The sequence below is a fragment of the Gigantopelta aegis genome, chromosome 8 (genome assembly GCF_016097555.1).
Source record: "Gigantopelta aegis isolate Gae_Host chromosome 8, Gae_host_genome, whole genome shotgun sequence".
NCBI lineage: Eukaryota > Metazoa > Mollusca > Gastropoda > Neomphalida > Peltospiridae > Gigantopelta > Gigantopelta aegis.
Genome location: NC_054706.1, coordinates 19,307,337 through 19,325,984, shown reverse-complemented (window position 1 = coordinate 19,325,984; position 18,648 = coordinate 19,307,337). Strand labels below are relative to the sequence as shown.

Genomic DNA, 18,648 nt, shown 5'->3' with positions numbered 1-18,648 from the left:
ATAGTCATAACAGGTTACACACAAAAGAAATGGGTTACCAGAATTAGTTTTTGTATAAACCAGGGCTTCTAGATTATGCTAACCCCACTCCCATGGCTAGTGTTGGGCTAGTAAATAACTACTATCACCATGCCCGAGGGCTAGTGAAAAAAAGAGTCAAATGCTGCATTAAAGTATATTTTGTAAATATGAATATTCTGTCCACCCCCACCCCCCAATCTAATGGTTTTTAATCTCCATCTCCCTCTTTAGGTAACATATCCGATTATTACTATTAGTAAAATTGTATTTACTTAAAGTAGGGCTAGTTAATTTTCAATCGTGGCTAGTAAATTGTAAAAATCATGGATTCCATGGCTAGTGGATTTAAAAACATTTCTAGAAGCCCTGATAACAGTTTACACCAATTTTCAATTCTCAGAATCCTGCATTAACAATATCAGTCATATACAGATAAAACCAGATTAGTTTTTATTCACTGATATGAGGAACATTAGAATGATAAAAAAAATATAATCGGCATCACCAGGAATCTTTGCAAGGGGTTCGTTTTTAAAACAAACTAATACATTTTACATGTAATGTATAAAAAAAAGTCAAGATTAGGAACTGTAAAGAAGAATAATAATTGGTAAAAGGGTTTCATTCACTCTGTGGTCTGGGATCGATCCCCACCGGGGGCCCATGGGATATTTCTCACTCCAACCAGTGCATCACGACTGGTATATCAAAGGCTGTGGTATGTGCTGTCCTGTGTATGGGATAGTGCATATAAAAGATCCATTGCTACTAATGAAAAAATATAGGTTTCCTCTCCAAGACTATATGTCAAAACTACCAAATGTTTGACATCCAATAGCTGATGATTAATAAATTAATGTGCTCCAGTGGTGTCGTTAAACAAAACAATTGTTTTTGTCATCCACTCTAACCCTTATCCCCTGGTGACACACCTTAACACAGGGCTCAACTTCAGAATTTTTTACCTGTGATAATTTTGAAAGGATTTTGCTGTAGGTAAAAAAAAACATGTCCCTACGGAAACTTTTAGCCTTCCTACGGGAATTTGAAACCAATAACTTTGCAACAAATGAAAACAAAATCATAAATGAAAAACCAAACATTATTCCTTTAAGCAACTGCAATCATTTTTATCTAACAGCAAGAAACTGTCATCGGTGAAGGTCCTGACCTATGACAATTGAAATCACTGCTACGACAATTGTTGTGGGCACCTCGGTTAATTTTGGGCACTGTGAGTATCACAAATAAGTGGTAGGAGTCGCTGACTCGCCATGTGTATCTGCTATTCTAAACACACATCTCTAATCCACAGTTGCCCATTGGGCTATTTCTTGCTCCAGCCTGTGCACAACGACTGGTACATCAAATGCTGTGGTATGTGCTATCTTGTCTATGGGATGGTGCATATAAAAGATCCCTTGCTGCTAATCGAAAAGAGTAGCCCATGAAGTGGCGACAGCAGGTTTCCTCCCTCAATATCTGTGTGGTCATTAATCATATGTCCAACACCATATAACTGTAAATAAAATGTGTTGAGCGCATCGTTAAATAAAACATTTCCTGATCCACAGTTTCACATCTGATTAATGTTTTTTTAATAGTCAACAGTTAAAACTACACACATAATGTCATTAGTATTTCTTAGTTCTTCTATAAAATAAACCAATACTGTCACCTCAATACATTAATACTAGAGATATACCAGAGATAATCAAATGAAGATGGTGCAATTGGAGGGGAAAGAGACAAATGAACAAAACTTCTGTTCACAGGTGGAGCACCTGTTAAAACTGTTTGTAACACAGATAATATAAAATGATGTTATTTTATTTCATGGATGTTTTATATTACCAAAACCTGTGACCACCACCACACTTCAAACTTCTCACACACACAAATTAATCTCTGGAATAGCTCTAGCTTTATTACAGTTTATCTTCAGCTTGTTTAATTCGACTGACGACTCCTTTGTGGATATTAATCGGTAGCTTCATAGGTTTGGACGAGTCCTGCCCTTGGGCTTCCATCTCCTGTTGAACCAGCGCCTTAAGGAGAGGCGGGAACTGTACGAACTGCGGAATGTCCGACTTCTTCTCGTGTTTAGCGTCTATTGTACAGAAGGATTCCTCTTCGTCTTTAGGAATCAGAATCCAGTCAGCTTTGTGGCCAGAGTCGATACGAAACTCGCCCAGTTCTTCGCCTCGAAATGTCTTCAGGCCCCACGCAGTGCACTGACGCAGAGTCTGTAAAAAAATAACAAAATATTACATTCTGATATACTAGTATATCATTGCAATTATCATTTAGCATGGTTCATGACTTTCCAAACCTGAAAAATTATATTTGCAATTTTCAAAAAAAGAAGAGTATAATATACATGTACATTGTATTTGATTACAGTTATGTTGTTCATAAAGTTAACTTTGCATAGTAAACTATCTATAGGTATGTTTGAAGGAAAGAAGGAATGCTTTATTTAACGACACACTCAACACATCTTAAAAAATTATGGTTATATACTCTTCAAAAGAAGAAACGCAAAACCACATTGTCGTAACATTTGGAGAATTGATTTAATTATTGAATGGTGAGTCCGATAATTACCAAATGTTGCAGGATTGTTCACAATTCACTCTAGTCCATTGTGAGTAAGTGATAGGACACACCACCAAGGTCAAGGTCATCTGGAGTCAATACCGGGTGTGGCCTCCGCGTGTGTTGACAACTGCCTGGCACCGCCTGCCCATTGAAGCAACCAGAGTACGGATGACGTCCCGGGGGATGGTGGCCCACTCGGCCTGCAAGGCTGCTGCCAGCTCGGGCAGGGTCTGGGGCTGTGGTTGTCGCTGTCGGAGGCGTCGGTCCAACTCGTCCCATAGATGCTCAATTGGGTTCAAATCCGGTGATATCGATGGCCAAGGAAGGACATTAATGTTGTTGTTCTGTAGGAAAGCCGTTGTGAGACGTGCTGTGTGAGGCCTGGCGTTGTCATGTTGGAACACTGCGTTAGCGTTGGCCATAACTGGAACGATGTGTGGCCGGAGGATCTGGTCAATGTAGCCCTGTGCATTCAGGTTGCCCTGCACGTGGACCAGGTCAGTTCTGCCAGTGTGTGAGATGGCTGCCCACACCATGACACTACCCCCGCAGTTTGCCGCAGAACGTTCACCACGACGCCTATACACGCGACATCTTCCATCATGACGTCGGAGCAGAAATCGGGACTCGTCACTGAACCACACCTGTCTCCATCGCAGTTGAGGCCATTGTCGATGAATCTGGCACCACTGCAGTCGGAGTCGATGGTGTTGTGGTGTTAAGATGACACCTCGAACTGGACGTCTGGCACGAATTCCTACCTCACGTAGGCGGTTCCGTACGGTCTGGTCAGATATCCTGTGCAAACCTGGTATTGCTGCGACTGTGGAGGTGGCAGTAGTCAATCGTTCCCGAAGGTGGCGTACCCGGATGTAGCGGTCCTGCCCGGGGGTAGTGACCCATGGTCGACCGGATCTAGGGAGGTCACGTGTTGATCCATGTTGCTGGTAACGGTCCCACAGTCTGGAGATGGTGCTTGGGGACACATGGAATGCCCTGGCAACGGCCGTTCTGGATTCGCCTGCATCTAGTCGGCCGATGGCACTGTTTCTCTGCGGTTCACCGAGACGTGGCATGTCCTGGATTGTCAACTGTCGGCCAGATACAGAGGCCAGGCAAGCGAACACCCTGCACTTTTATACTGTCGGTGTTCATGTTGCACGTGCAGACAACGCAAGTGCAGTGGTGACATGGTTTGCACGTGGCTGCGTTTTTGCGAATATTCGCATTTTGGAACTTTATTGTACAGTAGCTGCATTTTATCGAATGTAACCGTGGGAATGTGTTTGGGACATGCAATGACCTTATATTCACAAAGCATGAACCGGTAGGAAACATAAAATCGGAGTTATAACCCATTTGTACCCTTTTGCGTTTCTTTTTTTGAAGAGTATATATGGTTAAGGACCGCAGACAATGAGAGAGAAAACCAGCTGCCACCATGCAATTGTCAACCTTTTTAGACTAGCAGCAGGGGATTTGTTTTGATACACAATATACCAGACAGGATAGTACATACCACAGCCTTTGTAACACCAATTGAATTGTGGGATACCAACTGAAATGAGAAATAGCCTACATGGACCCACCAGTGGGTATTGATCCCAGACCGACAACATATCAGGCGAGTGCTATACCACTGAGCTATGTCCTGCCACAGATGTGTGTGTTACTTGTACTGCATGCAGATGAAATAAACTTTTATAGTTTTTGCATTATGAATGCGACAGCAACAAAAATTCAAGCATCTTTTCAAAGCTCAAGATTCTAAACATAATGCATGTTAAAATTTAACTTCAATAACAGAAATAATACAAGTATTTCACAGAATTATACAAAATCACTACAACAGTTAGTCTTTGGCTAATAAAATGTTCCTTATATTACTGTTACAACTCTGAAAATGAGTATGTACGAGCTCTGCTTGTCAGTTTGTCCCAATAAGTGAAATTCAGGTCTGTCATGCAGGGCTACCTCTGGGTAAGCAAAACCATTCGACAAATTATCTTTAAATATGCAAAATCCACCATTATTTTTCAACAAAATATCAATTAGTACATGAATTTTTTTTGCCAAATCAAAATAAAATTCTCCAATTGTTCGTGAAATTTGCAACTGGCGAATTTGGCGAGTGGCAGAGCCAACCCTGGTCATGCAAAATGTACCTCAATGGTTGTCCAGGAGACAAATAAATTTAAAAAAATGCTATTTCATTTTGAATATTAAAAAAAAAATCTGGTGAACAACAGAACAAGTGAAAAATGATTATTTTTATTGCTGTCAAATTGAAACAATTGAAAAATCACTAATCTCCATCTAGTTTTGTAAAATTCACACATACTTAGACTATACAACACAATGTAAACCATTACTGTAAAGACAATTTAATTTTGGATGAATTTACATTTTAAGCTGGAATTCCCATTGGCCGAGCTCCAAGTATCTTTTAATAAAAGTACATATAAAATTTACATGCACTTTCCCAAATACAGGATAGCGCTATACATTTGTATATTAGCTAAGGGGTGATGGTTGGGATTGGGGTGTAGGGGATTATAGTCTGCATTTGGGTGTGCTTGGAAACTGGTATTTCTTAGTTGTACACTTATTAAAAAGTATTTGCGTTTGTGGGGCGGGACGTAGCCCAGTGGTACAGCACTCGCTCGATGCGCAGTCAGTGTGGGATCGATCCCTGTCGGTGGGCCAATTGGGCTATTTCTCGTTCCAGCCAGTACACCACAACTGGTATATCAAAGGCCGTGGTATGTACAAACCTGTCTGTGGGATGATGCATATAAAAGATCCCTTGCTGCTAATTGAAAAGAGTAGCCCATGAAGTGGAGACAGCAGGTTTCCTCTCTCATTATCCGAGTGGTCCTTCACCATATGTTTCACGCCATATAACCGTAAATAAAATGTGTTGAGTGCGTCGTTAAATAAAACATTTCTTTCTTTGTTTGCATTTGGGTGCACTTGTAAAAGGATTAGTTTTTCCAATTTAAATAGTGCAAAAAAGTAGATATTAAAATAGTCTCTCTGCAGTTTTGCACTGATTGATCTACTTAAACTGAACAATTAAGGTGAATACTTTTTCTTTTAATCTCAAAATGGAATTCAGACTAACATTTGAGCGCCAATTTTTTTCTAAATTCAAAAGGTTAAAGTTGCTCGGTTAGCTTTTCTTCTTCAGAGTTTACAAGTTGAAAATATGAGCTCCAGAGTGTTTCATGTGTTATTTTCAACTTGGATGGAAGCAGGCCCTTTAGAATCTAGAATTGAAAAAGTAGATCTTAGTGACTTCTCCTCTTCCAGGAGAAACCGGCCTCGGTGGCGTCGTGGTTAGGTAATCGGTCTACAGGCTGGTAGGTACTGGGTTCGGATCCCAGTCGAGGCATGAGATTTTTAATCCAGATACCGACTCCAAACCCCGAGTGAGTGCTCCGCAAGGCGCAATGGGTAGGTGTAAACCTGTGGGAAGCGCAAATAAAAGATCCCTTGCTGCTAATTGGAAAGAGTAGCCCATATAGTGGCGACAGTGGGTTTCCTCTCAAAATCTGTGTGGTCTTAACCATATGTCTGACGCCATATAACCGTAAATAAAATGTGTTGAGTGCGTCGCTAAATAAAACATTTCTTTCTTTCTTTCTTTCTTCCAGGAGAAGTGTGATCAAAATAGGCAAAGTTAACATTTATTGGTACATTTTTTAGTCTTCATTCAGAAATGTTCCAAATTATACAGTGTTGCACTTAATTTGAATAATAATTTAATGTGTTATCAAATAATAATCGCTACTTCCAGTTATAAAATTTAATCAAAACAATTAAATGTTTACATTAAAAATGCATTAGCATTAATCACTGTAAATAATGTGTCGCTATTATGTAAAAATTAAAGCAATAATTTTAATTTACTGGCATTACAAGGAAGTTGTCGAAATGGTAATTATGAGCACAACCATATGCAGCATATAGCACTGATGTAAAACAGTTCCGTCCATCTAATGACATTCCTTGTACTCAGAAGCTAGGATCAGCTGAATTATTAATCATCAGCTATTAGATGTCAAAATTTGATAATTCTTACATAGTCTTAGGGAGGAAACCAACTACTTTATTTCCATATGTAGCAAGGGATCTTTGAAAGAGTTTCAGCCGTATCCCACTATATTAGTGCATGCAACCCCTACAATTGCCCATGGCAATTGGAAATGTCGTGGAGTTTTTATATTGGATTTTTTTCCCCAAAATGTATTTTTTCCTTAAAGTTAAAAATAAAATATACTTTGTGAACTGAAAACAGATTAAAAGTAAATGTTAAAACAGTAACTGCACTGTTATTACCAAGTATCTGAATCTCGGCGTCATCGGACACGATCATGTAAATGTAACATAACATGCTAAAGCAAGGCTTTTGGACTGGTATGCATATTCAACGACACATAATGCACATTATTGCTTAATATCAACAAGTATAATCGTATAGTTAATTAATAAAACGGTTAAATGTGCTGGCTATTATATATAACGGGCGCAGCCATTTTGTACCATCCTAGTGAATACGCCCTCTGGCGAGATGGTGGTTACATAATACCTAACGTGACATGTCAGGAATTAGTCTTCGAACTGAACAAACAAAACATACCTGATTTTTGCGGATGCATCACAATGTTCTGTAATAATATCCATCCCAGTAACACAGCAATGTGTATATGTGGTTTATTTTTCAATACAAAATAAACCACCATTGTCAGTGTGTTGAAATAACTGTATTATGTTTCGATGAAATTGTATATAAATTAACCCATGTACTGAAATAATAGTCGGAGTGTTTTCTTGGTTAACTGGTCTTTTCTTTCCGTGGCCTGTACCTGTGGTTCCTGATTGGCAGGTGTATATTTAGACGGTCCCCAGACACTGTGTTTAGACACACTAAAAAGACATGCCTCTTTTATTGTGTGATAACCTCAAATCGTAATGGACATTATCAGCCGTCCTGCTTTATTACTGTAAGTAATTCTGTAAAACCCTTGATTAAGTAGACTTTCCCATCTAAAATCACAAAACAAAAATTATGCAGTCACAAAGAAAAGAAAATTATCACTTGGGTATCGTGAGTGGTCGTTTTTGCTCGAACGTATCCTACCAATAGGCCTAATAATATATTTTCTTTGGATTTTTTAAAAGAAAAAATTACTATAACTCCATTTTGTTATATTGATGCAAACTAAAATATATATAGTTAAATAGTTTATTATACTAATTAGCAGGGGTGGGTAAAAATAAAATTGTCAATCGGTCCCACGTGATGTCATCACTACCGGAGGGGCGGGGGAAGAAGAAAGGAATACAAATAAAAAATATAAAATCATTTAAAGCTGTTTTATATATTACATGTGCCCAGTATTTTGTTAACACATCACAATAAAACTGCTTGTACATATTCACTTGTGGTTAAAGTGGTTAATTGGTTTTTTATTTAAGTTAATTATATTCTGTTGGTATGTGACCATGTCTGGTGTAAGCACTTCCAAGCTAACTCTCGATGAAGCTGGACGCTGTCGCCTGTGGGGGCTTGATTGCAAGTTTTGGATCGCTGCTGGAGTTTTGCGTACATCAGGTCACGAGGAACCGTGACTTTGGTGTACGGCGACTCGGACTCGCAGAAGAGGACGGACGAAGAGGAAATGTGCACCAGGGGTGACTCAGGTGGGAACAAAACTGGTGGCTCAACCGCCAGCGGCTGTCCCTTCTGTGTTGCCGCCCCCGACTCGACCCAAGACGAAACGACCAGCTCATCAACACTGAGGGATGCTCTCAACGCACCGATGTGTGAAATGCCCACAGACGGACCTCCATCTCCCTCTACGCCACCGCCTACACATAACTGGCCACTGTCACCAGTCTTGCCAGTTCGGAAGGTGGTGGTCCAGACAGGAGCCGTTGCGAAGAGGAAGGCTGTCGCTCAGCCGAGCGACCAGCCTGACAAGGCAAGGCCTCCACCTTCACAAGCACCGTCCCCCTCCGACTCGGAAGCCGTCTGGAAAGTTCAGATCGGGAAAATCAGGTCCGGCTTCCTGAAGTTCGTGCAGGGGGACACCTCGGATCTGGCATCACTGATGGGCGGACTAGTGGAACCAGAGCTAAAACAACTGCCATCAAGTCTACAGCCGGCAAGACAGGGTTGGTGCTAACTCAGCGCCAAGAAGGAGTCTACTGACAAGCGGTCCTGGTTAGACAGATGGATAGCCACACTATCCACAGGATTGTCAAGGCCCTTTTTGGCAACGACTACCGGAGTGTCATCACCATCCTCGCCGACCACAAATGGAAGCTCTTCATCACCGCCGTTGCTGGTTCTCCGCAGGCCAACCTCCACACCCATAACGAGGCCACTCACGTGGACATATAGATCGGTCTTTAAACATTTAGACCTTCATTCCAATTTGATGTCGAAATTATTTCTTTTTTAAAAATATTATCTTCTCTTCTTTCTCTTATTTATTTTTGGACTGTCCTTCTAAAATGCTCCAAATTATATAAATATTTGGCCGAGCAGTCAATTTATTTATTTATTATTATTTATTATTATTTTTATTCTATTAACTATCAAAATTCTGCCCATTTTCAACCCTAACCCCCACACCGAGTCAGGTCACCGATCTTTTCGTAGGTCAGACTAGGGATGGGCGTGTTCGAAACCCTAGTGGTGTATGGGCACATTAAGCTAGTTATCATCATCACCATCATCTGGCGTAAGTACTATAGTACACCATTATGTACGAACATGAATACAATTAACCATAAGTTTTTGCAATTTCGTGTCTTTTGTTTTATTTTTAACTGTCTCTGTATGCTGTGACGTATCCCCACTCTTAATGTTGGTTTTTTGTGTCGGGCTGCAAGTTAACCTTGTAAATAATTTAAATGAATTTAATTAAGTACTGTTATGCTACGTGTGCATATATGTATAGCAGTGTTCAAGATTAAACATTTTGGGCAGTGTCCCAGTTGGATACTAACATTTCAAAATGTGGTATCCCACCTGAGAATTTAGTATTCCACTTAAATGAAATTCATAAATAACATCGTAACAAACTTGGACGACACTCTTACTTAACTTCACCAGTAAATAACGACCTTCATTGTTTCAGCGAAAAATAAAAATGCAGGATTAAAAAAAAAAAAAAAAACAACATTATATGGTATCCCGGTGGGATACTGGATTCTTGAAGTCTGGTATCCAGAAATAAATTCTGGTATCCCCGGGATATCGGGATACCGTTAATCTCGAACACTGTATAGATATAGTAATTGAACATTCCTGCCTATACGGTATGTATTGCGTTTGATGTATATTGTTTCTGTATAGAATTATGTACCTTTAAATGTAAATAAATTGATATTGATTTCCATGGTTGTTCACTGTTTTTTTAATTTAACCAACGGTGATCATCAATAAAGTAGCCCAAGTGGGGTGGGTGCGTGGTTGTAGGTCATTATACACAGTGTGAGTACCAGAAGTGGGGTAGGTAACTGAATTCATTACACAAAAGCACAGTTTTAACTGGAGGGTGGGGGCTGTTACTGATCCATGTACGTTGCAGAACTCACTCACTCTTTCTTCTCTCTCTCTCTCTCATATATATCCAGTACATTGATTGTACACAGTATTTTACACAGATATCACTCCTCTATTAGTGACACTGAATTAAATTTGATCTACAAAAATGATGTGTCTATATACGGTAGACAAATGTTTGTATTGTCTAAAGTTAGCAATGTCCGTTAGCTCATTGAAATATACATGTATGATAATATTGATATATCTGTAGGTCTATAGTGAGAGTAAAATACTTATATAAACTGACAGAACACATAATGAACGTACTGGGTAGCACCGTCCCATGTAGCGCTGGCTGCAATGACCCATACATGTCACATAAACTTAGCCTACCACAGACCGTCCTGTGCAGAACTGTCCTGTGTAGAGCCGGCTCTGCACAGGGTGCAATCTAATTAAAATTAGCTCCACTATTACATGTGGATCTAACAGCAGCCCGTTGGAGCTTATGTCCAGTTGACCTTTCATTTGATCAATCAAAACCGTACTTGCAAAATCATGCCAGTGATTTGAAAAGAATTTGAAAACATTTGGGGTAATTGCCGAAGGTATATGAAATGATTTGGGTGAATTACGAAGTATGCCGGAAACTAATTTCAATATAAAATTTTATATAAAATTTGTTTTATTACGAAAAAAACCTGTGATGGTATAGCCATAAAATCTGTTTATACCAGTATATAATCCAAAGTTTATTACTGCACTTTTCCCCAGTTTTTTTTTCAATGTAGAAATAGACCAACAAGTTCGCCTATTGCATAAATAGTCTTGCCCAATATTTTTAGAATTTGTATGCTCCCGAATAACGCTATAAAAGGAGAAGTGTAATTGTTCGATATTTAATTTTTTATTTATATAGATGAAATGTCACCTGGACATGGGAGTCCACGCAATGCTGTTAGATCTACTGGTATATACCATTAGAGCTAATTTTAATCAGATTGCACAGGGCGGTAAGCTTTTGGATACGTATCAAGTACTTCGCCCTAACTGATATAAACTAACAGAACACAACCAGTAGCACACATAATGAACGTAGCGCTGGTGGCAATGACCCATGCACGTCACATGACCGTAGCCTACCACAGACCATTCTGTGCAGAACCGTCCTGTGTACAGCCGGCTCTGCACAGGGCGGTAACCTTTTGGATACACATCGGCTAATCAGCCAGGATGCAGTGAACTCGTATGGAAACTAACTCGTATGAATGGAAAACTTGTATGGAAAACGAACTCGTATGGAAAAAATAACGGTGAACTCATATGGGGATGTATGGATATGCAGATATACTTTGATATTTCTCTTAAATGTGTATTTTGACTTGTTTTGTATACATGCTTCTTATTTTTGTCCCCATCAGTCAACTATTTGCGTGTCAACGGCAGTCACCTATAATCAAAACACGCATGTCATTAGACTTATTTCCTGTGACAGAAACCGTAAACAATGCATGCATGTTTTGCGTTTCTCACTAGCCCAAACTTAAAAACCACTAGCCACGGACGTTGGGCTAGCGGATTTGTCGAACTCTGCATAAAAACTACACACAAGTTGCTATACAGTATTGGATATATCAGTTTGTAATTTCCATACAAGTTCACTGCCTTTTGCCCCATACGAGTTCACCTGTGGATTTCCATACGAGTTCACTGCATTTTCCCCCATACGAGTAAGTTTTCCATAGTGGACCATACGAGTTCACCGCAAGCCAATCAGCCTCAGGCGAGCGCTTTACCATCTACGTCTCGCCCGTAGCTGTTTTTAAAGTCTTTACGCTGTCAACATACATTTTTTAGCATTCGTAATTTGTTACTTACAGCATCGGTCATATCTGGAATTACTTTTGTCAACCGATAAAAACTTTTTTCTGGATAACGGAGCAAGTTGCTTCGAGCAACAACTCGTCCAACGCCAAGGTTTTTCAAATTTCTAGCTATTTCGTGCAGAGTCTTCCCACGAAAGAAGGGCTGTCGTCCAACATACCGGATTGGCATATTGTTTGTAGAACCAGAACGCCGAAGTAATTTGATACAATGACTGAAATAACACAAATGTTAGTGAAGTTCAAACGTGCGAAGCACTTCCTCAATGGGCGCAGCCATTCCTTTTCTTCTGTGTTGTTTAATTTGAGTAATATCGAGAGCATCAATTTACTTTTGGTTTTACTAGAGTAGGCTGTATGTTTCTGTATGTGTGTGCTCAGTACATGTTCTCTGGCGGTAAGTGAGCTTGATTTCATTTCATTTGTATGTATGTCGAGGTTGACTGTTACTTACATAGATATTAACGCACTGACGCAGAGGATAATTAAATCCTTTCTGGCCTCACAAATTGTCCCATGCCGTTGCTGGGACACGAACCTATGGAACCGAATCGCCCGCAAATTGCAGACTAACCACGATGCGTTCTGAGCTATCTAGACATCCATAAAAAAATGATGTTGTTTAACTCAACCATATGTATGGGGTCTACAATCCACGCGGTCGATCCCGCTTACGTGCATGACAGAGTGGGCAGACATGGCACTGGCTAGTATGTATTGATATATGAATATCTATATATTGTATGTACGTCGAGGTTGACTGTTACATATACACAGACATTAACGTACTGGCGCAGAGAATAATTAAATCCTTTCTGGCCTCAAACATTGTCCCATACCGCTGATGGGACTCGAACCTATGGCACCGAATCGCCCGCAAATTGCAGACCAACCACGATGCGTTCTGAGCTATCCTGACATCCATAAAAATGATGCTGTTTAACTCAACCACATGCATGGGGCCTACAATTACGCGGTCGATCCCGCTTACGTGTATGACACAGTGGGCAGACCTGACACTGGCTAGTATGTATTGATGTATGAATATCTCTCTCTCTCTCTCTCTCTCTCTCTCTCTCTCTCTCTCTCTCTCTCTCTTTCTCTCTGTGTGTGTGTGTGTGTGTGTGTGTGTGTGTACAAGTATATATCTATCTATGTATCTATCTATGTATAATGTATGTATGTATGTATGTATGTATCCATCTATCTATCCATCCATCCATCCATCCATCTATCTATCTATCTATATCTCTATATATAATGAGGAGAAACACAGATTGTTGTGTTAAACTCTGCCAACGTTGCATAGAAAAATAAATAGATATAGCTAACTGTAGTGTCTCATATTTGGATTTTAATGATAACAAATTGATAAGTCTATTAATCGAAGGCCATACACAATAATATTTCTTTAAATACGTAGTTCTTAGGACATGGACATACAAGCAAAACGCGATATTCATTCTCTATAGTATTCATATTACAATCTGGACAGATTCTTTGTTCTTTTGGAATATTTTCAAATCTCCCATTTTCAATATTAATATTTAACACACCACATCTAAAATTAAGCAGTGAAATACGAAAGTTCAATATATAAATATTAGACAAATAATTTTCACAAACATAATCTTGTTTATAATGACAGTACATTGATAGACGTGAAAATGTAGATAACTTCGCTAATATGTTTTGTAAGTAGTGATCTCTAAGGCGTTGTTTGATAACTTGGGGAGATAAATATGGTATATTTTCATTATGCACGGCTTCTGTAAATCCAAGTTCATAAAATAGAGATTTAACATATGCATCCCATTTCTTACAATCATTAATATATGTCATTTTAAATCTTAAAGATTTGTACATTTTATAAACAATAGAATTTTGGTTATGAACGATTTTGCACCAATACAACAGAATTCTATGTTTACACAAAACAGATCGGTATTCGTCCTAATTCTACAAAAAAAAGCAGCATTTGGTGTTCTAGGTTTTGCATTTAAAATAGTCTTACAGAACTTAATATTTTTTTTAGGTTTGTAATAGTATTTATGCTAACTACTTCGGAACCATACAGCAATATATACTACTCAAAAGAATTTAAGCGTCAAAAATTTATAACCAAATAAGTTTCAGAGTGTATTAGATTGATGATGTAAACTACACCAAATTTTTTATTTATTGTTCCATATTTACCAAAAACCACAAATAAACGTCACTGTATACAAGAAAGTGACATAACATGCTGTCAAAGTTGAAGGTTGTCAAACATGGATTTTACACATTAGAACATTCGTTTAATAGTGTGTGAATCCACCCCTGGCGCGAATACACTCGACACATCGTTGCCTCATGCTGTTGATCAGACGTCTGAAGAACTCTTGGGGAATGGCCTGCCACTCTGCCATAAGAAGTTGACCCAGATCATGAAGGTTGGCCGGAGGGGCATGGTTATCCCGAACTCTCCTGCCTAATTCGTCCCAGGCGTGCTCTATTGGGGCCAAGTCAGGCGAATATGCTGGCCAATCCATCCTGGTGATACCTTGTTGTCTGAGAAAGTCCGTTACCACCCTGACGCGGTGGGGTCTGGCATTGTCATCCTGCAGAACTGCCCCGCCGCCAATCTGCTGAAGGCCTGGGAGAACCAACGGCCGGATAATCTCATTCAGATAGCGGATTCCATTCAGATTGCCATCCACCACATAGAGGGGGGTCCTGTGGTGGATAGAGATGCCGCCCCACACCATGACGCTGCCACCACCGAACCGGTGACGTTGTCTAACGTTAACGTCAGCGAAGCGCTCCCCAGGATGTCTGTAGACACGAATCCGACCGTCGTTGAACTGGAGACTAAACCTGGACTCATCAGTGAACATCACTCGACCCCACTGAACACGTTGCCACCGCAGATGAAGTGTACACCAGTGACGTCTGGTCGTTCTGTGACGTGGTAGGAGTGGTGATCGAACAGCCTGGCGACGGCAGCGTAGATTATTGGCTCTCAGACGATTGCGTATGGTTTGATCAGACACTCGAGTTCCAGTCGCAGTCCGCAGATTGTCACGTAATCGGCGTGCAGTGGTTGTGCGTTGACGTAGAGCCATATTGGTGATGTAGCGGTCCTCTCTATTTGTAGTGCTTCGGGGTCTTCCCGAACGTGGACGATTTCGAACAGAATTCGTTGCTTGGTACCGTTGCCACAGTCGGCCAACGACACTCTGACTGACACGAAGTCTCATAGCAACATTTCTTTGCGTATTTCCATCCTGAAGCCAAGCAATAGCCCTTCCTCGATCTTCGATAGTCAGTTGAAGTCGTACCATTGTCGAATTTGGAGTGTGCACCGTACACGAACGCAAGCTCCAATTATACGGAAATTCAGCATTGGGAACATGGAATACACATGCAAAGCGCTTTGTGAAAAAGCAAGTTATGGGCAGTTAGCAGACCTTTCGCTTTCGCCCTAATTTACGTGCAAATGTAAGCATGTTTTCGCCATTAGAACTAGTCGACAGTGTCAATGACAGTGAATTTTAATTCATTTATTGGTTGCTTAGACCCACTTTCGTCAAAATGGAACAATACCATTCATGACATTATGGTCTAGCTAATATAATTGACATTCAGAAAATAATGTCGAAAATATCGTCTGACCCTTAAATTCTTTTGAGTAGTATAGATAGAATCATTTATCAAAAACATACAATTTTGTGCTAATATTCATTAGAACAGACAAAAATAAATTATACAAAGAAAACGCATTTTCATGGCCTGTTCCGCTAACATTAATTCCTAAATAATTAAAATTATCAACAATATCTATCACTGTGTTTTATTTTTAAAGCTAAAGTTATGGAATGATTTTATTTTTTCAAATACACATATTTTGGTTTTACTGGTATTAACTTCAATAAGAACTCAAGTTGTCAAGCAATGTCTGTAATTCCTTTTAGGAATTTGAAAAAAGTACACTATCATCAGCATACATCAACATAAAAATAGAAATCTCATTCAATATTTTAAGTGCATTAACAGTATTAGTAATTTCTTCTGGTATATTATTAACAAACATAATAAACAGAATTGGAGATAAATGTTCTCCTTGTTTTACACCGAGTGAGACATCGGAGAATTCAGATGTATTCGAAAATAACTTAACAGTTCCGTACATGAGCATACATTGAGGTTAAAATAGTTACCATTATATTACTAAAACCTTTTTTCTTTTCTTTTTACTAGTTTTAGCCATAAGAAATTTCTAGAAACAGTATCGAATGCCTTTTTAAAATCTACAAAAGCACAGTATAGTTTTCCTTGTTATTAAGGTATTTGAAATTAAACCATTTAGTAAATAAATACAATCAGTAGTGTTATAACCATATCTTAATCCAAACTGATATTCACTAAAAAGTGCTAGACTTAGTCCGAAGGGACGTAGAATGTGTGGTTCCCCGTGCACTAAAAAGAGACTGTGCTTCACACCAATCGTTTAATCTATTTCTAAGGGACCATCTCAAAATTCATATGATGCCAAAAAAGAAGAAACAGTTTAGTCTCTCTTGAGACCCCCCCCCAAAAAAAAAAAAAGAAGAAAAAAAAAAGAAAGGACTAAATAAGATTATGTTTTGGCATCATCATTTATTTCAGATGAAAACGTCACTACTTGTACATTATGTATTTATATAGAAATGCAGAATACATGTAGGGCATACTAGTAATAAAATGTTTCTATTTCATGTATTTGTTTCTTGTTTGCCTCATTTGTCATAAAGTTGTCAATTTTAACCCTAAAGCGCTGCCCGTATCAAATATGATACGCAAAACTATATAAAAATTAGGTTAATTAAAAGAAAACATATAAAACAAGGTTTGTTCATTTAGCATGAAATTATTCACAAAGGCCTGACTGTCATATTCGATACGGAACAGGCATGCCCTTGTAACCGGATGTTTTAAATTGCATATCACATACACTACAATTTTAAAACAGTTTACATATATTTTATTCTTTCTAACTCTAATAGTGCAAAGCCGTTTCTTATTTTGTTTCTATTGTTTTCCTGTGTCTTTGGTATTGCCAGCTTGGGTTGTGTTCACTCTCAACTCAGTGTTCAGGCCAGGTAATCGTTCAGTAGTAAGCTCATCTATTGTTTCTTTTGTTACCTGGTGTTCTCTGGAGTCAGAGACTTTTAAACATTCAAGCAAGACAGGAGCTTTTCAGCATTGCAAGTTTTATAGTTGATCAAGTTCTGCACGGCACAGTTATTAACAGCACAGGTAAATAACAAATATATATTTTAAGATATACCCATGTGTTTTATGTAGTAAAATAGATTAGTGTATGCATATTTTATGATAAGCCTTAAATTAGATCTTAGCATGTGTAAGCAGTTGATTAAACGTATTCTATAGTGAACGAGTTAAAGTAGTGTTTAATAATGTTTATAATTATGTTGGGATGTTTGTCTTCTAAGACAAATATTTGATTAGGTTTGATAATACAAATAAGTAAATAACTAAATCAGTTATTAATCTACTTTATTATTAAGTGTATATATGGATATATTCTATGTGTAGATTTTATGTGCTCCTATTTATAAGTGGTATTTTGTTGACAGGTTATCAATGATGTAGCACAACCAGCATCATTATTCAAACGACCTGACCCACAGTCGGTATGATAAATATTTACTTATGTGTATAATGTTTATGATTATGTGTGCTATGGAATACGCAGAAGTGTTATTTGTATAGTTAGTTTGTAACGTGCTTTGCACATGCTTATAGCAATGATGTGATAATTAAATTAACCTTTGAATTATAATTATATTTGATTTGAGTCTCTTTGAATTGAAATGTTGGTGTTAAATGTACATTAGTAATATAATACTGTAGTAATTTGTACTTGGCAAATAGCGTTATGTATGGTAAAATAATATATGTTGTAACCTGGAAAATGTAACTGATTTTATGTCCTTTTGTTATTCCAGGGTCGTTATTTGTGTTGATGTATGTTATACACGTACATCGGGATCTTCACATCCCTCCAGGTGATCCCCGAATAAAGACCTTAAATCCAGCTGAAGTCTTCTGTGATATATATAGAACCTTCGGTAACACCCTCTATCGTATTTTTACAAAACTAGTGTCTACAGATAGCTGTAATGGTGGATGAAGACGCGTGCAGATTCGAACAAAAATTTGAAGAAATGTTACGCACAGGTAAGTGGGACTGGTTAGTAAATGCTATGCATATTTATATCGCGAGTTCTAATTGGCTGTCAGGGGAGGTGGTGTAATTGTCTGATTGGCTGGATGGTACCCGGCACACACACAGAACACAGAGTTCCTGTTCCTGAGGAATGCCGGCTTAGTTTTTCTGCTGTTCTTGGAAAACGATCATTTCTGAAGGTTTTTAATCTTGATGCCAACTTAAATTTCAAAGACGAAATGGCAAGTGCAAAATTATTAACCCCCTCCTCCCCCCCCCGACGAAACCATTTCGTCTTTTTTGGCATCATATGAATTTTGAGATGGTCCCTAAGCAGAAGAGAAAAAAACGTTTGCAAAAGCTCTCATGAC

The 18,648-nt window shown here is 38.7% G+C and overlaps 1 protein-coding gene across 1 annotated transcript; it reads right to left on the bottom strand.

Moving 5' to 3' along the window:
• Positions 1 to 1,602: 1,602 nt before the first annotated feature.
• LOC121379325 (28S ribosomal protein S34, mitochondrial-like) lies at positions 1,603 to 12,354 on the bottom strand. Its single transcript, XM_041507896.1, has 2 exons — positions 12,062 to 12,354; positions 1,603 to 2,267 (listed from the first exon to the last, which is right to left on the bottom strand). Exons 1-2 carry the CDS (start codon positions 12,236 to 12,238, stop codon positions 1,950 to 1,952), a joined length of 495 nt encoding a protein of 164 aa, XP_041363830.1. The 5' UTR covers positions 12,239 to 12,354; the 3' UTR covers positions 1,603 to 1,949.
• Between the last annotated feature and the right edge of the window lie 6,294 nt (positions 12,355 to 18,648).